The 24,352-nt window shown below is 48.1% G+C and overlaps 1 protein-coding gene across 50 annotated transcripts in view; it reads left to right on the forward strand.

Annotated features, from left to right (window-relative positions):
• The window catches only part of CACNA1C (calcium voltage-gated channel subunit alpha1 C), a 723,808-nt gene that overhangs the window by 666,323 nt on the left and 33,133 nt on the right, over positions 1-24,352 (forward strand). For 42 of the 50 annotated variants that reach the window (XM_016922741.4, XM_016922778.4, XM_016922781.4 and 39 more), the window contains 4 exons: positions 11,045-11,077; positions 14,215-14,343; positions 16,428-16,493; positions 17,740-17,831. In XM_016922741.4, the coding sequence (XP_016778230.1) occupies positions 11,045-11,077; positions 14,215-14,343; positions 16,428-16,493; positions 17,740-17,831 (320 nt within the window). The remainder of the gene's footprint in view (positions 1-11,044; positions 11,078-14,214; positions 14,344-16,427; positions 16,494-17,739; positions 17,832-24,352) is intronic. The other 8 variants (XM_016922742.4, XM_024347620.3, XM_024347621.3 and 5 more) reach the window with 1 other exon arrangement.

The raw sequence follows: 24,352 nt of genomic DNA on the forward strand, positions 1-24,352 counted from the left end.
GAGAGCCCTGTTTCCCAGATATGCTTAGACTCATAGAGATGGCCAACAGGTACAACCAGATCAAAGCCAGCACACACACACTTACCACGGCCCATAACTCTGGGCCTTGAGGGGCCTGCTCTGAAAGCACAGTCCGGCTTGACCCTGGGCTCACATCGCAGCCAGTGTGAGGGACAGCAGCTTAATTGAGCAAGGTCGCTCCCTCCCACTAGATTCTGCCTCCAGGGCATTAGCAGCTTATGGACGTCCCCAGCATTTTCTTCCAATCCCATGGGATCCTTCAGAAAATCCTGCATCCCTGGGCCCTGCTCCGGGCCTTCCGAGGTATTTTGAGTCATCCTCTCATCACAAGACATATATTCCCAGGGATATGGTCTATTTGGAAAGAGTCTACATTGTTAGCCTCAATGTGATCCATGAGGGCGTTTCACCTGTAACCTGCCATCTTTAACTCCTAAACCCCTCCCCAGATGCCTTATCCACCCTAACTTTCCTCCAAATATTCCCCACATTTAAACTCGTCTCACCTTTTCTCTTTCCCGGGCTATGGGGCCCTCCCTCTCAGGAACCATCATTCATTCATTCCACAGCATTTAGAGTCTCACTTCCTATATGTCAGGCACCGTTTGAGGCACCTGGGATCCATCAGTTGGCAAACCAAAAGCCCCTGCCTTCACAGATTTGCATTGTAGACGGGAATAATCAGACAATTCACAATGCAATGAGGACAGAAAATAAGGAACTCATACGGTGTGTTAGAAGATGATATACGTTTTAGGAAAAAAAGTAGTGCCAGATAAGGGGGCTCCAAGGTGCTGGGGAGCAGTGATGGCAGGCGTTGGTTTAAATAAGATGGGCTTCCTTAAGGAGGTGACAGTTGAACAGAGCAAAGGCATGAAGGAATTGAGGATTCTCCATGTGGAGATCGGGAGAAGAGGTAGCAGGGCAGGAGGAGCCAACCTGGCTGGTGCGGACTGAGCTGGGAAAGGAGAGGTGAGGGTAGCAGAGGGGTAACTAACAGGTTCCACTTTTGGGCTTTTACTCTGAGCAAGAAGGGGACATACTGGTGGCTTTGAGCAGAGGTGTCACGTGACCCGACTGGTTTTTAAAGAGACCACCCTGGCTGGCTGTAGGAGTCAAGGGTGGAATCTGGAAGATCATTTAGAAGGCAAATGCAGTCATCCAGGTGGAAGATGCATAGCGTGGAGCAAAGTTGTGGCAGTAGAAGCGGTGGAAAATGGCCAGCCCGTCACTCTGTTTTGCAAGCAAAATTAACAGTGTTTCCTGACAGACTGCATGGGGGCAGGAGGAGAATTGCCCAGGAGGACTGGGAGGTTTGGCCTAAATCAGAGGAGGATGGAGCAGGTAGGAAAGGAGGCGGGCTGGAGGCGGGGCCTGTGTGAGTTAGGAAATGCCAGAGCACAGTTTTGACGTATCTGTTAGCCCTTGGAGGGGAGATGTCAGGTGGACAGGTGGACACACGGGTCAGAGGCCTGGGGATGGAGTCATTCACAACAAGATGGTACCCAAAGCCCCAGCACTAGAGAAGAAGAAGCAACAAGAGGCAGAGGAGCGGAGAGGCCTGGGCCAGGGCCTCTGGCGTGAGGAGATCGGGACCCGCAAACTTCTGTTCATCTGGGAGATGCCGCTGAACAACTGCCAGGTGTCACAAGAGGACCGTCTTCAGGCCCCCTCGTGCGGTCATGCTGAATTCAGCCTCAGCATCTGAGCCATGGGCCCCGGCCCTTCTCCTGCCAATGCATCACCTGGGTCTACATCCGAGCTTTTCTTCCTCTGTGAGCCGGGGAGGTAAGAGTGCGATGTTCTGCTGCTCTAGGGAAGCCTCTTGCTCTTCCTCAGTGCTTGGGTCTGAAATCATATTTTCCTGTGATTGTTCATGAAAGTTACGACAGCACCAGAAACTGCTCCCTAAACATCCCAAACTGGAATTAATTTGACTGCTTGGGCCAACAGCCTTTCCCAACACACTTCTTTTTCATTTTGTATTTTAAAATATACTGAACAATAGAAAGTGCTGGGCAGCCTGAATTCCTGCATTATGGACATAGAGAAACATTCCCAAGTTGTCAATGAAGAAGCCTTGATTATGCTTCCAGCTCTGGTGACTTAGAGCAATGAACTCCATTCTCTGGGCCTCAATTTCCTTGAATGCAAAAGTGAGGAGTGAGAGGTTTAGGATGGTCTCTTGCAACTCTAGCCTGCGGTGATTCTGACTTGGGCATTTTCTGACAGCTGGAGGTGGATGCTTCATTGCCCCCATTGCCTTGCTGGGTTCTGAGGTGCTGTTTCCTGTCATCAGGCACCCATGGTGTCATGGGGATGCTTCCTCCAGGGAATCATCTGCATAGAGATAATCCCTGAAGCCACAGTGCTGAAGGGCAGCAAGGGAGGACAGGCTCCCTTGGCTTTGGTGGAGCTCACCTGGAGATTCTCCAGAGAAAAGGAGCAGGAGAAAGACCTTCGGGGAGCAGAGCAGGCACAGGGAGGGGAAAGAACACTGGCCCTGGAGCTTCTGGGCACAGCTCGCAGGAGGAATTGCTGAAGGCTTTGCACGATGCACAGAAGTGTCCAGAGCAGGGAAATAAAGCTAAGCAAAGGTGGCACTGGCTGTGAACATGAGAAGAGGACCGACATGAGGATGACCTGATGAGCACGGATCAGGCATCATGCTGAGGACACCATACACATGATCGGATGAAACCCGTGTGCTTACTCTCCACATGGGGAAATCAAGGCTCAGACAGGACGAACATCTGCCCAAGGCCACACGGTGAATGGGAGGCAAATCTTGGATTCAAACTCATTTCTGTCCAAGAATTGGCTCTTGCATTTCACAGTGCCCGCTGGCTAAATCCCTGGGCCAGGCTGGCCTGGGCATCACTGAAGGGCAGGGCCCAGTGGCTCCTGCACTCATTCAGTGCCTCCTGGCAACGGGACTTGGGGCGGAGCTGCCTGACTTGACTTCTCTGTGTCGGTTGATGCTGCGGATGCTGGATCCACAAAGCCTGGGATCCCCCTGGGATGCTCAGACAGAATGCAGGCTACACACCCAGATCCGTGTCTCTGGTTACAGGGACCAGAAAGCAAAGGCCAGGAGGCGCAGAGCAGCACCACTCCCTTTGCCCAGTTAGCATCTGCATCTGCAGCTGAAGAAAGAGACTGGGAGGAGGGGGGCCAGAAGGAGCAAGCAGCGACAAGGCAGGGCAGGGAGTGTCCAGGGATCAGCATGTCGGGATACTGGTCCCAAGTCTTCCCCACCTTCAGGCCCTGAAAGCCTTTCTACCTTAGTATCTTTCCACTATAGGCCCACAGGCACAACTTCCTATAACTGTCACTCACTACTCCCCACAACAATCACAAGCAAGCCGGGCTCCTCTCTGGCTCTGGGTCCTGGAAGGATGGAGGAAAAGCAGTCAGTCCTGAGTCATAGAGAGAGCTACTTGCTGCACGTCCACCCCCTCAGGGGTGAGTCAGCTCAGCCTGCACGACTCCAGCCCTCTCTCTCGGCCTGCAACCCACAGTGCTTGCGTTGGACAGTGGGCCTGGCTGTCTCTGTCTGCCTTTGTGGCTGTAACCATGCCTCCTGCCCCCTGCCATGGCCGAGAAGGGGCCAGAATGGGCACAAGAAAGGCAAGGCTGAGTGCCCCCCGCTGCCCATAGTTGTGATGAGGAAGGAGGGTAGAGAGATGTGGTCAGAAAGCAGATTTGTCCAAGGACATTAGGGTGTACACACCTTAGAGACCACCTAGCCCAAACCCTTATTTGTTTATTCCTCAAAGGTACCTTGAGCACCCGCTGTGTGATGTTGCTTGAGGATATACACATTTTCTAGATGAGGACACAAAAGGCCAGAGGCAGGAAACAGCTTGCTCATTTTCACAGGTTTTTTCACAGCAAGCTGACCGGAACTCCCAGTCAGTAGGGGGCTCCAGTGGGTGCTGTTGCCAACCATTGTCTAGATGACATTGGTGGGTGTGGCCTGAGCTGGTTCTAGGTCACATAGATTAAATCAAGTTCCGTGGTCTCAGGACAGCTGGGTGGGGCAGAGCTTATCCTTGACATCTCCCTCCAGCCCCACTTCTCATTGCTGGAGCCTCCTGTTGCCCTCGGAGTACCTTCCAGCTTCTTCCCACTTTCAGCAACAGCCCCCACCACCAACAAACCTAATGCTACCAAGGTGCCTTGTTTCAAAATGAAGTGATTCCAGCACAGTCATTCATGCTGGGTGGTAGCGACTCAGTGAGCTGCCCTTCTAATAAATCATTATACCTTGAAGAGAAGGCCATGCTCAACCTGCAGGTGGAATGTTTATTGTATCTCAGGTGAGCCTTTAGCAACGTGACCCCTGAGTGGGGAGATTACTTTTGTGAGGTCCCTCCCCATCCCCCCACAAAGGCTGTTTTCTACTCTGCTTAAGAGTATGGCTGGCCCTTGAGAGAGTTAGCAGAGCCACCCTCATTCCTAGAAGTGGGATGAAGCATCTGACCATCAGCAGTCCCCTGGGAGGAGGCCGAATGCCCCGGATCTCAAGGTCTAGGGCGAGGCTTGTTGTGTGAACTGGTGTGATGTGGGGTTGAGGGGGTGGGGACAGAGAGACGGGCCTGAGAAGTGGCCTGGTGCAGCGAGTCTTCTCAAAAGCTTTTGCCTTGAGAAGTACCCTGCAGGTTTGACCCGAAAGGTCATGGGAACCTGTTTTTTTATAGGCATCCAATTTGGGTTGTTAATTCAGCTGTGTGAGATTGCCGAGGTCCTGATGCGGCTCTGACCCGTCCAGGCTCCCCTTGCCCTCTGCCTTCTGCCCCAAACTGTGTCACTTTTTGTTTCCCTCAAATGCTCTTTCCTTTCCTGTTCTCATCTTATCAACCCACATACGGCCCTCTATTCCCTTCCCCTCCATGTAAGGGTGGGAGGAAGTTGCCTAGCACACCCTTTGTTGTGGCCAGACAGCTGATTGTACCTGGCCAGTGTCTGACCCTTCAGTTCCTACAGGCTCAGCAACCTGCTGCTGGGGTTTTTTCCAGAAAGCTTGTAAAGCAAAGGCACCTAGAAGATGCCATGAGCTGGTAGTGAGGAGACACAGGAAGGCTCAAAGATACGTAGGGTGCCTCGAGAAGCATGGCCACTTCTGTTGATGCCCATTTACTCTCATATTTGGTGCTCCCACCCAGGGAATCATCTGTTTGTTTCCTTTTTGAGTCTCTGTCCCGCCCTGCCCCACCCACTCTGTTTCTCTGCCTTTCTTCTCTATCTTGTGACCTCTCCCTCTGGCATAAGGAATTCTTTGATGTAGTTAGTACTACTGGCACCTTGATTTCATTCGTTTATTCTTCGTGGGCTTTTTGTTGGTGGAGGTTGGTTGGTTTGTTTGAATGACTAGATGCTGGGCTGTCCTTCCCAGGGGAAGATGAAACTCCCAGGCAATTCTGTAATCAGTCTTGTTTAGTGTGTGTTTCTGGCAGGTAATAACACCTTGGGAGCCATCAGGTTGCACATGATAACAGTGAGACCCTGAGGCTTCAGCCACTTCCAGCCAGCAAACTGGTCACTGCAGCCAGTAGCACAGGGCATAGCTCTCAGCCATCTACAGCTTCACACACAAAGCAGGAAGAGCAAAAGAGGGCCAGGAGCTGCAGCCCCACGCTGGGATCCCAGCTGCCAGTCCCCTTGGGGCCAAAGACCCCTCGAGGGGAGTTCTGAAGGGGCATTTCAACTCAGTGTCTGTAACTCCAAACACACAAGAAAGGCAAGAAGGGCCCTCTCCTTCTAGCTGGAATTCCACTTTGGAGAAACACAAAAGCCCGTGGGTTTCCGACCTGGGGGTGGTGGCCTGGGACAGAGTCCTTTCCATGGTCCCCGTCCATCTTTAGCTTTATCCTGGTGCGTTCCCTGCCCTTTGTTTGTCTTCTTCTGCTCAGTGCTCCTCCTCCATCACTTCCGTCTCTCCACTCACACCAAACCAAAATGGGAATTCTGCTTAGAATCGCTTCCAACTACGCATACCTCATTCATTTGCTCTTCTGTCTGAAAGCCACTGGCCTCTACCCTCAGCTCCTGTCTATCCCAGCTAACGTTTGTTTAACCTTCGCCTCTCTTAGCAAGTACCTGTTCATTCAGCTTTAGAAGGCTTGCAGCTTAAAACATGCTTGCCTTTGGCCTCCTTAAAATGTCTTGCCCCGCTGCCATCCCCAGTGGCTCCAAGATTCAGCACCTCCCGACTCCTCCTGAGATACGCATTTCTCCTGGTGGGAAGGGGAGATAAAAGGATCATGAGGATCCCCACACACACACCCTTAACCTACACCTGCTGGCTCCTGGCCATGAAGTTGGCGTCAGATGTCTCCAGCAGCCCCTGACCCCTGCCATTCCCAGCTCTCTCTGTGCACCAGCCTGACCACCTCCTCCCGCACTAGATCACCTCCGAGGTCTCTCCCTCAAAGCCCCACCCCTTGGTCTTCCTCCACACCATGACACCCCCCAACAGAACCAGCTGTTGTGTCTTGCAGGTCAAATTGAGATTGGAGGTAGTACAAGCAGAGAAGCGGAGCATGGGGAGGGGGTACTGGCTGGATGGAGACCTTCAGGTGGCTTGGAATGAAATTTATATCAGATCCACCTCCCTAAGTTCTGGACAAGACATTTAAAAAAATATAGCAAGGGTTCTGTAGCAGGACCACTATTTAGAGACTCACACTCTCATGACATTACTTTTGACATCTGTTTCAGAGGTGCGTGGAATCTTAGTGACACTGAGGTCATACCGTTGTCTCAATGGCAGCCATTGGAATTGGGCAGTGCTTTTCTGTAGGGCCAAGACCAGCCTTCTCTGGAGGAGATCAGAGGTAATCTGCACCTTTCAAAATCAGCCTGCCAAGGAGAATGCAGCCATGGCTTATGCCCCCTTCACAATGCTCTCTGGCCACCTGACCGCAGGAGAGTATTGTGGAGGACAACTGGGTTGGGTATTCCAGCCTAGAGATCTACTGCTCAGCCCCTGAATTTCTATAATTCTTACCCTTGGCTGTGCTTTAAAAAAATAATAATTTTTAAAAAACTTATTTTCGTATGGTGAAGAGCTATTTTTCAACTACCTTTTAAGTCTCCAGAGAGACCATGTAATGTGGCAACCAGGAAACACATCCTGCGGCCTCCCACACCATCCTGGTGGGAAAATCCTCCACCTGGGAGGATCCTGTCTCTGCTGGCCTCTGGCATTCCCTGAGTATTGCCCCTCAGCATCCTAAATGTGGCCTAGACCTGTCACTCCAATGAAAATAAGTGCATAGTGAGTGCCTTCCAGAAACAAAGACTTCATCCACTGAGGTGTTACTTCTCATTTGACCCTGAACTTAGTTCAGAAAGACAGCTTTCCAGAGACCTCCCTCTCATTAGCTGCCCTGCACCACTCCCCTCCTCACTGCCAGTTCTGCCAAAACAAGGCAATCTGCATAAGCATATTGAAGGAAGGAAATCATCTTTCCTTTCTGTTTGCCCTGAGCCTGTTATCTGGAACCACTAACCAGAGCTCTCTCTCTCTGAAAATGCCCGACCTCTGCCTCAGATACGGAATAATAACCTCATTTCATTTATATCAATTACGTGAACAAATTAAGTTAATTGCCCCAATATCATGAAATCGTTGAAAATTACCAGATCATTAGAAAACAAGGATGAAAGAATTGGCTGCTCAGAAATTTCTCCACGCCTACCATTAGTGGAGACAGTGCCATATTAAAAATCAGCCAGAATGTTCAGGTTATGTAAGCAGCTCTGTTGGCTGCCCTACAAGGGGAATGCAGTCTCCAGGCTTGGGGGTGTATGTCTTCAGGGAAACCTACGGCCCCTTTCTTCCCCAAGAAAGACCACAGCTGGAGAAACTACAAACTAACTCAAGGGCACCGGCAGCAAATCTGGGAAGGGGTCAGAGATTAATGGCCCAAGTATTGATGGCTACCAACAAATTCTGAATTTACATCCAAAGGTAGAACTGATGCTTTGTAGTTTCTCAAGGGGCCGTACTTGGTGTTTAAAGAGAGTGGCAAACCACAGAAACTAAAAGTGCTGATCCTGGGATACCACAGATGTCCAACTCCAGCAAGTCCAATCTCTCCTTCCCTCTCAGCAGGGGATTCATTTGCCAAGGGGAAAGGGTACCAAAGACTCTAAGGATGACGTGGGATCATGTAGGAAATGCCCAGGGCATCAGTAGACCTCGGGGGCCTTGGGGGCAGGGGCTGTGTCTTAGGCTGCTTCCTATTGTTACCATGTAGAAATCACTCAGGGATTGCTCTCTGATTTCATCGTGAGTGGTTATTCATTTGTGAGACCACGGACCTTGTAAACATAGCTCCTCATGTGGAAACAGGTGTGAGCGGTGGTAGAGGCAACACTGTCCTAGCTACTCAAAAATGCCCTGTGAACAGCATGGCTTAAGGCTCAAGAAAAACTTAATCTTTGAGTCTCTAGATTCTTCCAAAGTTGGTCTCTTTGGAGAGTTGTCATTACCGGGGCAGGAGAATGCCACACAGAGATCTCAGAGCGTCCTCATTCTTCCTCTTTCTACTGTCCTCATAGCTGCTCCTGACTTTCTCTTGTCTGCCATTATAGAGACATGCCATAGGAAATGTTAAATCAATACATGTTACTAAAATACAAAATACTATCAAGATTATCTGAACAGATCCAAAGTCAAGTCTTGAAGTGAAATATGACTTAAATAAATGAGGTCTTAAATGGGAGCTATAAAATGCAACAAGAGAAAAGACAGTTAAGACAAATGTTTAAAAATCCCAAATGAAGGATTCTGAATGTTTAAGAAGTAAAACAGGTTTTTTTTTGGTTTTGTTTTGTTTTGTTTTGTTTTGTTTTGTTTTTGTTTTTTTGATGCCTAGAGGTTGGTTCAATTAGGCCAGGTAAGCCAAGTACCTGGGTGCGTTGTCGGAATTATCTCCATTTTGGTCCTGTTCAGGCTGGGATTGACCCAGAAGACCCTCAAGCATTTGCCCAGGGTTCTTAGAAGTGATGAGCAGCTGTGATGGTTTGCAGGATGGATCCAAGAGGCCAGCAATGGCTCAAGCTTCCTGGGAACTCTGCCCAACACTCAGGAGTTAACATGGTGTAGGTTACCTCCCTCTGGACCTCCCTCCCTGCCCCACTGAAGCCTGAGAAACACAGAACTCCTTGTCCATGAGCAAGGGAGCTCAAGCACTGGGCCAGGAGCGGGGCAGAAAGGTGCCAGTGGATAGCTAGACCTGACCATCCTGGGCAACTATCACACACCAGAGCAAAAGGGGTTTAGGTGCTTTGCCAAGAAATTTTTTCTGTGCATGCTTGTATGAGAGAGACAGAGAGAGAGAGAGAGAGAGTGTGTGTCTGCCTATGTTTGTCTCTGTGTTCAATCTCAGCCTGCTAGCCAAATACTAGGGACCCCACACCCTGCAATCACAAGGACTGACCTGGCAGGTGGAATCTTCATGAAGCAGAAGCTGAGATCTAGAGATCCAGATTTAGAGTGTTCTGTAAAGCCTAGAGAAGTGTCCCTTTCTCCTCCCTCACCTCACCCTATATCTCCACCATCCCCTAAAAGGGCATCCTACCAACTAGCTATGAAAAAAAAAAGAATTTGCTGAGAAATCTGTTACCCAAGAAATATTTTCAGGCTGCAAGCAAATGTCTAGTTGTGCACATTTCCATCCTTCAAAAATTCCATAACACATTTTCCTTGTTTGTACCTTAAAAACAGAAATACGAGAGCAACCATCTGAAAGTGGAGAGTAAAAGCCAAGTCCTGACTTTCTAGAAAGAGTTAGCAGCTCAGATGGTCAAGATCAGTCGGGGCTGAGCCCTCTGTGCTGGAGCCCAAAACGTAAGGGCACCTTCCCAGATCCAGGCTCCAGGAACTCGGGGAGAGGGCTGGCCCTGGGATACTCACCAGAGGCCAGTTTCCTCAGCTTCTACCCCCAAATGAGTTCAGCAGTCGGACCCGTGAGAACAGCTTCCTGGGGTGTTAGTGTCCTAAATTGTGTGCAGGGCTTTCAAGTTTAGAAAACAATTCAACAGTCATTTTTCATGCCAACGGCCAGGGCTCGCCGCACCTATAGACCAACAGCTAAGCAAGGCCATCTCCTGCCCGAGCCTGAGCTTTGAGAACAAGCCCCATTATGGAGTGGGTTGAGGCCACCTCTGGAGGCCCTCCTCAGTGTTGACTTGAAGTCGGTCTCCCCTAAACCTGAGAGGCCACTGCCCTTGCTTTGTTTAAATATATGTGGGCAAGGATAGGCTCTGGGGTCAGCAAGGCCTCTGTCCTTCAGCTGGCCCTGCCTGGGGTAAGCTAAAGTGCACAAAGCCTAAGCCCTCATAGGTTAACAATGGCTAATAAAAAAAATTAAAACAGGCTTGGCACAGTGGCTCACACCGGTAATCCCAGTACTTTGGGAGGCCAAGGCAGGAGGATCGCTTGAGGCCAGCCCACGAGTTTGAGACCAGCCTGGGCAGTATAGTGAGACCCTATCTCTAAAAAAAATAAAATAAAAAATTTAAATTAGCCGGGCATGGTGGCACGTGCCTATAGTCCTAACTACTAGGGAGGCTGACGTGGGAGGATCATTCGAGCCCAGGAGTTCAAGGCTGCAGCGAGCTGTGATGATGCCACTGCACTCCAGCCTGGGCAACAGAGCTGAGACCCTGTCTCTAAAACAAAACCAAACAAAAAAATTATAAACCTCCATCCACAAAATCCCAAAGACCTCATCTGCTTATCTAATAATATTATGAATGTGAGTTATTTAAAGGGCATAGGTAGGAGAACGCCTGTGGGTCCTTGATTGACATGAGACCCAGCAACACAGACCCCACACTCACGGGGACGCCCCAGGACCTGCCAGGCCTACGCTTTCACGTTTCTTTCACTTGTTTCCTTTTGCCCTCTTCTGCCACTGTGTTGCTCCCGTGTCAGCCAAGACCTAGAATACCGGGCATCTTCATGGGAGACTCATTACAGCTTATCTCTATCTGCCTTTCTTTAAAGCCAGCTGAACATACCCAATGCTCTCCCTCTATGGTAAGACCAACCCTCCCGACCATGCTCCCAGCTTCCGTGTCCCCCTCTAACACCCCCACTCTCCCCACCCCGAACTCCAGAGTCCCTGGGAGCCCCACCTGGCTCTCATTGCATGTGGCCACCGTGTCTGCCGTGTGCCTTGCCTGCCTGTTCCCTTCTCGTGTGAGCTGTGAAGATGCTGTTTGTGCAGTGGTGGTGTTTTACCCCTGAGCTTTCCTTGGGGTGGTAATTCACTGTGATCTTGACTATCTAACAAGCCACTGGGAGAGAATGGGACCCGAGGTCCATTTCCTGTTAAACACCCTGAGGACTCCACCGGCCAAAGCCTCTGACCTTAATCTGATAGGAGAAATTTGCAGAGGGTACCTATGAGAGCCATGGTAGGGCTCCAGGGTAAGGAGGGAAGACAGGTGCTCTAGGCAGGAGATGGAAGGGTGGACGATGATTCCTGTTAATCAGTGTCTGTGGCTCCTAGCTTCCTTGTGCTTCAAGTGAAAGGCCGCCATAAAAGGTTTCAGCTGGGATTTGTTACTGAGCGCGTGATTGAATTTCCAGTCACTCCAACCTTGCTATCCCTTGCATTTTTCTAAATTCCTGAAGTCCGTTAAAATTAGGCTACAGCCACTGTTCCGCAGCAAGCTGGAAGCAGAAAAACAAGCTCCGTTGATTGGACCACTCCCGTTGTAGGAGTCTCTGATTCGCGTTGGTTGAAGTGATAAAAGAGACGCCATTCAGTGTGACCTTGAAGCCTCCTTGGCCCAGCCGCCTCCAAAAGGCTGCCGTTATGCATTTCTAACTGGGCCAAGTATGAGTTTTTAGAAGGACCAGTGGGGTTGATTGACCAAGCCATCAAGTCTGCAGGCCGAGGCAAGCTTGGGTGGGTTGATGTGTTCCCCAGTGCAGCCTGGCACTGCCTGGCCACAAGGCTGCCACAGGAAAGGCTGAGCCCGGGTGCTCTACCCCGCTTCCTGGGGACTCTGCTTCTGGGATCAGCCATCTGGATCTGCCTCCTTTTTGCATTGTTATTTGGTTTATTAGAGAAAATTGGTGCATCCAAATGGCAATGTGTTTATTCTCCTTCTCGAGCAGCATTAGGAAACTGCAGCCACAGGGGAGGGCTCTGAACAGTGGAATGGAATTCACACTGCAAGCTTGGTGTTTGGCGTTTTTTGGGTTTTTTTGTTTGTTTATTTTGTTTTTTTAACTGAGCAGATCCAGATGCCCCTGTGGCACCAACTTCTCAAACTCTTGACACTTGCAGCTGAAGTTCTCCACTTAAGCTTGTTCTTTCTTTTTTTTCCTCCTTTCTCGAACACGGTGGAACTGACAGCTGAGTTATAAAATCCTAAGCCTCCTCTGCATACTCCTCTGGGGAAACACAACCTCCTTTTAAGGAGTGAAAATAGAATTTCAAGCAGATACACAGGTGATAGAAACACAGAGATTAAGGTCATCAAAGGCTTCAGAACACACAGGCAGGGAAGAGCCCAGGGCAGGACAGGGCTGCTGCCTGCAGCTCTTGACCCAGCCCCTCAGGTACCCCTGCAGCAGGTCCCGAGACCCACCTGTCTGTCCCCTGCCTTGAGGGGAACAGGAGCCTTAGGAGGAACTGAGGCAGCTCTAATTTTGAAATATAAGAAATATTTTTGCTCTTCTCCTGTTTGGAAGATCTGGAAAGCAGGAGAGGTCTCTGGCTTGCTTCTGGGCAGAGTGGTGGCTGCCTTCGGGTCTCCCTGCTTCCCTCATAATCTCCTGTCCTGCATAGTGAGGGGAGCGGCCTCTGACGCCTCATCAGGGTGGGCCAGAGCAGGCAGCGCAGTTAGAAGGGCTTTAGCGCTGGATATTGCCAGTGAGACTCTGACCTAGAAATAATTAAAGATAAAAGGCAAGGTAAAGCAAGGAGTGGGGAGGGCCCAGGTGGCCCTAGTAACAACCTGAGCCCTCCCACCTCGCGGGAGGTGTGGACGGGACCAGTAACAGGAAGCCCCGAGGGTCCATTCTCTCCCGGTGCCCGCAGGTCTGGGTGAGCTGCACTAGCTCCGGATTTGGCAGTGGCTTCCTCCTGGGTTCCTGCTCACCAGGCCGATGTGGGCAGAAGGAGGGCCAAGTGGGGAGTCAGCTCATGTTCTCAGGTTTGGAGGCAGAGGACCGCAGGGCAGCCCGTCCTGCCCCCTGAGCCCTGGCCAGGCATGTGCCCAAGCCCCCAGGCTCCCCCAGGTCCAACAGCAGCAGCCCAAGCACCTCCAGTCACCTTGGCCTGCACTCCACCCTTCCTCGCCTTCACCTTCCCTCTCCCCTTCCCCAGGGCCCCTGAGGGAGACCATCTGCAGGAGCGTCACTTGCAAGGGAGGCCTCCCCTCCCTTACGCTGCCCCTCTCCCTTCCAGGGTCTTGTACAGCCTGAAGGGTTGGAGCCTTCTAGAGGCCCCAGGGCAGAGGGGAGTAGGAGGGCAACAGCTTCAGAGCAAGGGCTGCAAACCAGACCCTCTCCAGCACTGAGTAGCACCCCTAATCCCTCCCTTTGGGACAGGGGCTGTGGAAAGTAGAAGGAGGTGATACAAGGAAAGTGCTGGAGTCCCAAGCAGCTGGGGCATGAGGTCCTTCAGGGGGCAGCCCACCAGGACCCCCAAATCCACTCATACCTACAGCTGGGAGAGAGGCCAGCCGCCAACCCACGTCCTCGGAGAGTGCTGGGCTCCACTTAGGACGCAGGACTGTCTGCCCAGACAAACGGGAGACAGGCTAGGACTGCTTCCTCAGCAGTGCAGAGGAGGGGTTCCCAGGGCAGCTGGCTCTGGGCCTAGAAGATTCCAAAGCCTATGGTAGTTCCTGATGGAGTCGTCTGTGCTCCATCCAGGGCATTAAGAACTAGGAATGAAGGGGAATCGGGGAGAATAAAAACACAGGACCACAGCCCAGCGGCCTGGGCACAGTCTAGCTCTGCAGAGACCATGGGGCTGGGCTGTCCACTCATTAAAGTGGGCGGCCGCCCTCCCATCGGAGGGGGGAGTCTAGTGCAGCAAACCCTGGCCTGCCTTCCGCCACTGCCGCTGAGGTCTGTATTTCTCGGAGGGGCCCTCCTGTTCTCACCCCCCTCTTGCTGTGCTAACTGCACCTCCTGTTGCCGACGGGTTCCAGAACGCAGAGGAAAACTCCCGCATCTCCATCACCTTCTTCCGCCTGTTCCGGGTCATGCGTCTGGTGAAGCTGCTGAGCCGTGGGGAGGGCATCCGGACGCTGCTGTGGACCTTCATCAAGTCCTTCCAGGTAGCCGCCCCTCATGTCCTGCGGCCCAGGGATCGCGGGGCTGCCGCGTGGCCCAGAACACAGCTGACACAAGGAGGAGCCCTCCACTCTGGGGCCCTGCTCCTTCCTCTGTGTGGCAGAACTCGGCCGCTCTGCCTGGCTCCCTGTTTCCGCACTGAGAGGCCTAGATGAAGCACGTGGTTTCCAAGGCAGGCTCAGAGCCCCAGAAGGCCAGGTGGTAAAGGAGGGATGGGAGCTAAGGGGAGGCAGAAAGGGTCTGCCTTACTTTTAACCATTGTTTATGTATTTCTGCACAAGAATTTACTGGACAAAGGGGTTTTGTGGTAAGGAACAAACCTGAAAAACACGGGCCTGGACAACCTGGTGACCGCTATGGCCCTTCGAGTTCAGCATTTTCAGAATCTGGCCATCGCCCTCCTCCCCGTAGGCGTTTCAGCAGCATCTGCTGACAGCACCTGTTATGTCCTCGGCCAGAGTCGCAGGACCCTGGTGTCCTCCGCTCGGCTAGAGAGGCCCTTCGAATGGGCCCAGGACTGCCTGGCCATGTGATCAGTTCCTCTGCTCAGCCATTGTTTTCCCGTTAAAACAGAATGACAATCAGCCCCTGCCAGCTCGGAGGAGTCTTTGTAGGTTTGAAGTTAAGGAGAAGCAAAGCGCTTGGGTCACTTGACTTCCCCCAGATGAGCGCAGAACCCGTGAAGGCGGTTTCATGCTTCCCTGGGCTGGCGGAACGCAGGCTTCTCTCCCCCCATGGAGGGGCCGCTCTCAGCCTTTCCAAGACGAGATTCTGTCAGGGAAGATGGCCTTTGTGTGCCCCACCCTGGCCAGTCCCTGCCTGGGGACAGGGCATGCCTGGGCCTGGTCCAGGTGAGGAAAGATGCCCGTCCCCGCTCTGCCCCCAGCAGCCTCCTGCCAGGGACTGACCATCCAAGGCTCTCAAGGGAGCTCCCAATGGCCAGGCCTCCCCGAGCCGCCAGGGCTGACCCCTGCCTAGTGATGAGCTGGGGCTCCTGCACTCTGAGCCCAGCTCAGCCCAGGCTCTGGGGATTCGGAATAGTAGACACCAGCGGAAGCAGGACTGCCGCTGACTCTGTACTTGGGTGCACGCGGAACCCACGGCTGTGAGTTGCCATACTCTCCCTGCCCCCCCGACATCTCCTGGGGCTGGGAGGAGGCACAGACTGGGTGACTGCGAGGGCCTGATGGTGGCGCAGGCGTTCTGGCCAGGCAGCTGGCGCCTGCTCTGACGGCACCCTCTAGTGACCGGTGGCCACGGCTGAAGCGGCGCCCGGGAACACGGGCTGGGCCTCCCATCCTGGGGACCGTGGCCTGTCCCCAGAAGTCGCGGGGGCTCTGGAAAATTAGTTGTCTGAGTTGCCAGGCAGATAATGCATGGAGCGAATAGAACGTATGGAACCCAGCTCTGCAAGGCATTGCACTAAGCACTTTATAAGCCTTAAATCATTTAAATCACAAAACCGCTGAGAGGTATTATTATTATTTCCATTTTTCTGATGAGGAGACTGAAGTTCAGAGAAGTTAAGTGCCCCAACCCTCATAGATAGAAAGTGGCAGAAACAGGATTTGAACCCATGATCTTTCTTTTAAATTTTTCCTTATTAAATTTTGTCATTGCAATAGTAATACCCGCTCCCTACAACTAGTGGGATGGAATTAAGCTGTGTAAAGAAAGGGTGTAACTTGCCACCACCCCACTCCTCCACAGGTAACCACAGTCAGCGGGGTGCTGTCCTCCACGATTTCTCCTGCCTCGTACAGACACACCGCACATGTGTAGTCGGAGGAGGTTTTGCTCGTTCTTGATTGTTTTGCCCAGGTAGTGTCGCACTATATCGTTACTCTGCGGCCTGCTTTGAAAACCAAGCTGAAAGGGGAAGTCAGTTCCGGTTTCTCAGACCTTCTCACAGGTTCCCCGTAGTCCTGTGGGACTCTTGGAAGTGTCCCCCAGGCCAAACCGGGCAATAGCTGATGGCTGCAGAGACAGGGATGCGGCGCTCCCTGGGAAGGGGCCCAGCTGGCCTCTGCACTCCGGCCTCACAGGAGTCTCCTGCACTTCCTTCCAGGCCCTGCCCTATGTGGCCCTCCTGATCGTGATGCTGTTCTTCATCTACGCGGTGATCGGGATGCAGGTAGGGAGGCTCCCACCACGGGGCTCCTGGCCTCCCGCTCTGTCTCTCCCCAGTTCCCAGCACCACATTCCCTAACGCCTTCCTCCCTCCCTTCTCCCTTTCATTCCTGACTGTCCCTCTCCCTCCTCTTCCATTTTCTGAGGCCCAAAAAGCCACAGGAATTGGAACTTTCCCTAAATGGATCTCCTGTAGGTAGCAGGAGAATGTCCCGGTACAGAATACAGAGCCCAGAGAGCCTCCCTCCCCGAGGCCTGGGTTCTGCTCTTGGTAGAGGAAAGACACTCTCGAGTTATGCAAGGGGCCTCAGGACAGACACAGCCCCTTCTCAAGAAACAGCAGCAAGGTGTGTCTGTTTGTGTCCAGCACCCCTGTTTGTGTCCAGGTCTGATGGGCCTGAGAGTTACCCCAACCAGATTCATTTGAAGCTAATGGCTGAGAGGGAGGGAGAGAAGAAGGAAGCAAGGAAGGGCCAAATGAACACAAGGTTCACCGCATCAAATGTGCAGCAGTTTTCTGGGGCCTCCCCTCCCAGGTGCCCACTGCACCATTCACCGCAAACCTAGGGCTCTCCATTCCCGTCTTGGGGCTCCAGCTTGAGTCCCAAGGCCAAACTTGGCAGGGCGCCCACACTAGCCCAAAGCGCTTCCTTGGCCGCTCCTTCAGGAAGTCCCCTACTTGCTCATCGCAGAAAGACCCAAGATTCAGTTGCCAAAACCTTTTGAGACTAAAAGAGCTACCTTGATACCTGATAAAGGTGGCAGTTTCGAAGATAAGCACAGCTTTAAAAGACCAGGAAGAAAAGGGATTTCAGGAATGCATTAAGCTTGCCCTAGCCTCAGATCACTCACTCCACATCACTCCAAAATGCAAGAACTAAATTTGAAAGAGTGCTTGGACATGCAGAACTGAAATAGCAAAGAAAATAGCGCAGTGCATCCTGTGTCCTGTCAGAAGCAGGATCCCGGTCCCAGCATCCACCGCTCTCAGCCCCAGCTCCCACTGGGCTGCAGGGACCTTCCTGAGGCTGTGGGCACTTTGATTCTCATGCTTGTCCAGTGTAGGGATTTGGGCTCAGGGGCTGGGTGGGGCAGCAGGTGCCTGCCAGGTTGCATGGGAAGACTGTTCAGCTTGTGGCAGCCAGTTCCAGGGACACCTGAGACCCCTGAAGAGACCATTGAACAATGGTGGGAAATTAGGACCCTATCTGTCCACAAATCACTGAACACCTCTTCCTTCTCTCTCCTAGGTGTTTGGGAAAATTGCCCTGAATGATACCACAGAGATCAACCGGAACAACAACTTTCAGACCTTCCCCCAGGCTGTGCTGCTCCTCTTCAGGTGGGTCCCTGAAGACATAGGTGCACAGATACACACACACCTGCATGGTGCCACACTGTGGCCTGGTGGTAGAATGAAAGGGAACTGCTTCCCGGGGGGTAGGAAGAGGATGTGTGCTTGCTCTCTGCCTGACAAGGAGGCCAGTGGGTCCATTGTCATTTATGATAACTTTCCACAGAGCAACCCACTATGCACTGGCACACCTGCTGGAAACCAGACAAAACCATTAGGGGAGCAAAAGTCACATGCTAAAAGCAGCCTGGCTTGGAATCTGAACAGGCCCAAAGCCAACCTGCCGACACGCTTTGTGACCTTGAGTGAGACATCTAACTTCTCTGAACCTCAGTTTTCTTGTCCAATAAGTACAGATATTTATCACTATACCAGCACCTGTGCCATTTGCCGTGCTGGGCGCTTATGTCCACATGCACTGGGCGTCATCCTCACTTAATCCTCAACACAATACTAGCAAACTGAATCCAACAGTACATGAGAAAGATGATACATCATGATCAAGTGGGTTTCATTCCAGGGGTGGTTCAACATATGCACATCAATAAATGTAAGACACCATATTAACAGAATGAAGGAAAAAAGACCCACATAATCATCTCAATAGATGCAGAAAAAGCATTTGACAAAATTCAACATCCTTTCATGATAAAAACTCTCAACAAATTAGGCATAGAAGGATGGTACTGCAACACAATAAAGGCCACGTATGACAAGGCCACAGCTAACATCATACTTAGTGGTGAAAAGTTGAAAGCTTTTCCTTTAAGATGAGGAACAAGACAAAGATGCCCACTCTCACCACTTCTATTCAACATAATAATACTGGAAGTCCTAGCCGGAGCAATTAAGCAAGTTTTAAAAAGTTATCCAAATAGGAAAGGAAGAAGTGAAATTTTCTCTGTTTGCTGATAACATGATCTTATATATAGAAAATCCTAAAGACCACCAAAATCTATTACAACTGATAAACTAATTCAGTAAAGTTGCAGGACACAAAATCAACCCACAAAAATGAGTAGCATTTATTTACACTAACAATGAACTATCTGAAAGAGAAATTAAGAAATCAGTCCCTTTTACAATAGCATCAAAAAACTAAAATAAAATACTTAGGAATAAATTTAATGATCTAAACTGAGAACTCATAAAACATTGATAAAAGAAATAGTTGGTGACACAAATAAATGGAAAGGTATCTTGTGTTCATGGATTGGAATAATTAATATTGTTAAAATGACCATACTACCCAAAGCAATCTACAAATTCAATGCAATTGCTATCAAAATGCCAATGTCATTTTTTATGGAAATGGAAAAAACAATCCTAAAATTCATATGGAACCACAAAAGACCCTGAATAGCCAAAGCAATCTTGAGCGAGAAGAACAAAGCTGGAGGCACCACAATGCATGATATAAAAATCTGTTACAAAGCTATAGTAACCAAAACAGCATGGTACTGGCATAAAAACGGACACATAGAGCAATGGCTCAGGAGAGAAACCTGAGAAATAAACCCACTGATTTACAGCCAGTTGATTTTCGACAAAGGTGCCAAGAACACACAGTGGAGAAAGAACAGCCTTGTTAATAAATAGTGTTGCCAAAGAGGAAAAAGGGAATTACTTTCAAAATCATCGTTAGCATTAGACTTCTCATTAACAAAAGTATATATGTAATAGAAGACAATGGAATAATATGTTCAAAATTATGAGGAAAAATGTATTTTTGAATCTGGCCCTCTAAATACAGTCTAATCAGCATTCCAGTAGTCAAGCAAAATAGAGACATTTCCAAGTGTTTAAGGACCCATAAAGTTTACTCCCCAACATAAGTCTTCCCTGGAGCAATTACTCAGGCTGTACTTCCACAGAATGAAAAATGAATCAAAGAAATAGAATGAGCAGAGTAATGATATGAGTAAAAAATAATGAAGTTTATAGTTATGAGTTATGAACAAGGACATTATAAAGTTTATATAAAGTCTAGATACTTGTTAAGGGGAAAATGTACAAAACCTTAATGACAATTTGGAAGTAATATTTTATGTTATCTCTACAAGGTAGGAAGTGAGGTGGTAGAAGAATGAGAAACATGAAACCATGCTAAGATTCTTCTCTTGTTTGGGGATAAGAGTATATACTGTTTAATTCTGTACATAACTAAGGGAAAAGTGTGTATACATATATATGTTAAAGATTTAAAGGTCAATCACTAAAAAAATAGAAATGGAATGTATATATTCTAAACCACTAGAGGAAAAAAATGGATGGATAAAACTTAGCAATTCATCAAAAGGAAGCTAAAGTAAAAGTAGAAAAATAAATAAAACATGGAAATTAGAATAATAAAATGAGATGGCAGGAATAAGAACAAAGATAATAATTGCTAAACTTATTGAGCTAAAGTTCACTATTAAAACATAGATACTCTGATGTTGGCTTTAAGAAATCTAGCTCTAGCCTGTTTATAACAGATACAGTAAAACAAAATGGCCTAAAGAAAATGCAAATAAAAGGATGGAAAAACAAATACCATGTGAGGCTCACAATGTAGACGTAATAATAGCAGTAGCAGAAGAAATAGAATTCCAGGTGAAAGGCATTAAACAAGACAAAGAGGGATTTTATATTGATAAAAGGTATAATCCATCAAAAATATATAATAGTCATAAAACTACATGAGCCTAACAATATAGTTTGGAAATGTATCAATTACATACCAATAGAAGTATAAGGAGAACACACACACACACACACAGTGGAAGATTTAATACAGGTAGAGCATGACAGATCAAATAGACCAAAATAGAAAAAACGGTAAAGAATATCTAAATAATACAATTAACAGACTTGAACTTATCGAGTTATACTCAGTAAATCGCCTAAAAAACACATTCTTTTTAAACACCTCAGAAACATTCACAAAAATTAGCCAAGATTTAAGTCACAAAGAATTTAACAAATTCTAAAACTGCCCTTACTTTGATATAGCCAAATTAGAAATTAGCCATAAAAACAAAAACCCCTCCAAAATCTACTTAAAAATTTGGCACTCTTCTTAGTAACTCAAAGCTGAAACTACAATCTACAGTCATGCACCACATGATGACATTTCAGCCAATGACAGACTGCCTAAAATTAAAATGGAGCTGAAAACTTCCTATCACCCAGTGACGCTATAGCATCAAAATGCAGTGCAGTGCCTTACTCAGGTGTTCGTGGTGCTGCCAGTCATAGATAAGTATGGCCCATACAATTATGTACAGTACATAATATTTGATAATGAGAATAAATGACTGTGTCACCGGTTTATGTCTTTACTGCACTATACTTTTATCATTATTTTGCAGTGTCCTGCTTCTACTTATTTTTTTTAAGTTAACTGTAAAACAGCCTTAGGCAGGTCCTGCAGGAGGTATTCCAGAAGAAGGCATTGTTATCATAGGAGATGACAGCTCCATGCATGTTAGTGCCCCTGAAGACCTTCCGATAGGACAAGATGTGGAGGTGGAAGACAGTGATGTTGATGATCCTGACCTTGAGTAGGCCTAGGCTAATGTGTGGGTTTGTGTCTCAGCTTTTAACAAAAAAACTAAAAAAAAAAAAAAAAAAGTTCAATATTAAAAAAACATAAAATAAGGATATGAAGAAAAATATTCTGTACAGCTGTACAATGTGTATTTTAAGTTGCGTTATTACAAAAGAGTCCAAAAGTTAAAAAAAATTAAAAAGTTTATAAAGTAAAAATGTTACATTAAGCTGAAGTTAATTTATTACTGAAGAAAGAAAAGTACTTTTTATAAATTTGTGTAGCCTAAGTTTATAGTGTTTCTCGTCTCCAGTGGTGTACGGTAGCGTGCAGTCATGTCCTAGGCCCTCACAGTCACTCACCACTCACTCACTGCCCCACCCAGAACAACTTTCAGTCCTGCAAGCTCCACTCATGGTATGTGCCCTCTACAGGTGCACCGTATTTAAATATTTTTTACTGTTCCTTTTTTACTGTTCCTATTTTTACTGTTCCTTTTCAGTGTTTAGATATGTTTAGATACACAGATACTTAGCATTGTGTTCCAGTTTCCTGCAATATTCAGTACAGTCACATGCTGTATAAGCTTGTAGCCTAGGAGCAGTAGGCTGTACCACAGAGCTGAGGTGTGTAATAGCTATGGCATCTAGGTTTGTGTGAGTCCACTCTATGCTGTTTGCACAACAGAATTGCCTAACCATGCATCTCCCCACTGTTAAGTGACACAGGACTGTACTTAGAAATGAGGGCCAGAGCACCAGATCTTAAACGTATGAGATGCATCAATCAGCACCAAAGAAAAAATTCAGAGCCTAAAATTTATTTATTTATCTAAAAAGATGTATATTAAATAAGCTAATAGATGGGGAAAAGAATAGTAAAATAATCCCAGAATATGAAGGAATGCATTTTTAAAAATAAAAGCATAAATTAATAAAATATGGATTTTATCAATAAACCCTAAAGCTGATCCTTTGAAAAGACCAATAAACAGACAAACCATCAAATCCAATTTTTAAAAAAAAAACACAACAACATCAGAAATGCAAAAAGCAACATAATTACAGATGTGGAAGTGATTTTTAGAATGATAAGAGAATTTCATGCCTCTGTTTTGTGGCACTTCAGAGGTGATCATCTACTTCAAGATGAAGCAGAAAGTCTCCTTCCCAGCCAGTGGCTGCCAGAAACTCATTGAAGTGGACAGTGAATGCAAACCATACCTTTTATGAGAAGTATATGGCCTCAGAAGTCGCTGGTGCCACTCTGGGTGAAGAATGGAAGGCTTATGTGGGTGGAATCAATGGTACAAATGACAAGCGAGGTTTCCCTATGAAGCAGTGTGTCCTGACCTGTGGTTGTGTCCACCTGCTACTGCATACGGGGCATTCTGTTATAGACCAAGGAGAACTGCAGAAGGAAAGCACAGATTGTTCAGGGTTGCATTGTGGGTGCCAATCTGACTTCTTAATTTGGTTTTTGTAAAAAAAGATGGGGGAGAGAGAAAGATATTTCTAGACTGACTGATACTACTGTGCCTTTTCACCTGGGGTCCAAAAGAGATGGCACAGTCCGATAACTTTTCATTCTCCATAAAGATGATGTCCATCAGTGAGTAAACCCCTAAACAAAGGATGTCAGGAACCCAGGACCAAAGCACCCAAGACTCGGCATCTTCTTACTCCACATGTCCTGCAACACAAATGCTGACGTATTGCTCTGAAGAAACAGAACACTAAAAAAAAAATAAGTAAGGCCCGGTGCGGTGGCTCACACCTGTAATCCTAGCACTTTGGAAAGCCGAGGCAGGTGGATCATGAGGTCAGGAGTTCGAGACCAGCCTGGCCAAGATGGTGAAACCCCGTCTCTACTAAAAATACAAAAATTAGCCAGGCACGGTGGCAGGCACCTGTAATCCCAGCTACTCGGGAGGCTGAGGCAGGAGAATTGCTTGAACCCGGGAGGTGGAGGTTGCAGTGAGCCGAGATTGTTCCACTACACTCTAGCCTGGGCGACAGAGCAAGACTCTGTCTCCAAATAAATAAATATAAGGAAGAGGTTAAACAATATGCTAAACTTTTGGCCAAGAGAATGAAGGAGACCAAAGAAAAATGCCAGGAACAGATTTCCAAGACATGGAGGCTATGCTCACTGAGAGCTTCTGAGTCTATCAAAAATAAGATTTTCACCAGGCATGGCAGCTCACACCTGTAATCTCAACAACTTGGGAGGCTGAGGTGGGAGGATCAGTTAAGACCAGGAGTATGAGACCAGCCTGAGCAACACAGCAAAACCCCATCTCTAAAAATAAAAAATAAAAATATTAGCCAGGTGTGGTGCCATGTGCCTGTAGTCCCAGCTACTTGAGAAGCTGTAGCGGGAGGATCACTTGGGCCCAGGAGTTTGAGGTTACAGTGAGCTAAGATGGCTCCACTGCACTCCAGCCTGGGTGATGAAGTGACATCCCATCTCTAAACACATACACACACACACACACACACACACACACGATTTTTCTAAGAGTAGCAGACAAATAATATCAGACTTTTAAAAAGAAGACAGAGAACATCATGAACAAATATGCAAATATATTTGAAAACCTAAATGAAGCAGACACTTTTATGTAGAAAATAAGAATTATAAAATTATCTTAAGAATTAAAAAAAAACAACTACAACAGAAATTGAAAAGGTAGTCGAAAATTTAGCCTTTGAAAAGGCCGAGGATTCAATATTTTTATTTGTGAGGTCTACCAGACTATCAAGGAGTGGATCATTCCAATGTTATATAAACTTCCCAGGAACAGAAAGATGTAGAAAACCTCTTCACTCACTCCATAAGACTAATATAAAGCTAATGCCAATGAGAAAAAGAGAAAAAAGCAAGCAGTTATAAATATGAAAATATGTACACATAACTGTCATTGTTTGCAGACAACAGGCTAATTCAAGTAGAAAATCCATGCAAATTAACTAAA

The sequence above is a fragment of the Pan troglodytes genome, chromosome 10 (assembly GCF_028858775.2).
Source record: "Pan troglodytes isolate AG18354 chromosome 10, NHGRI_mPanTro3-v2.0_pri, whole genome shotgun sequence".
In the NCBI taxonomy this organism is placed as follows: Eukaryota; Metazoa; Chordata; class Mammalia; order Primates; family Hominidae; genus Pan; species Pan troglodytes.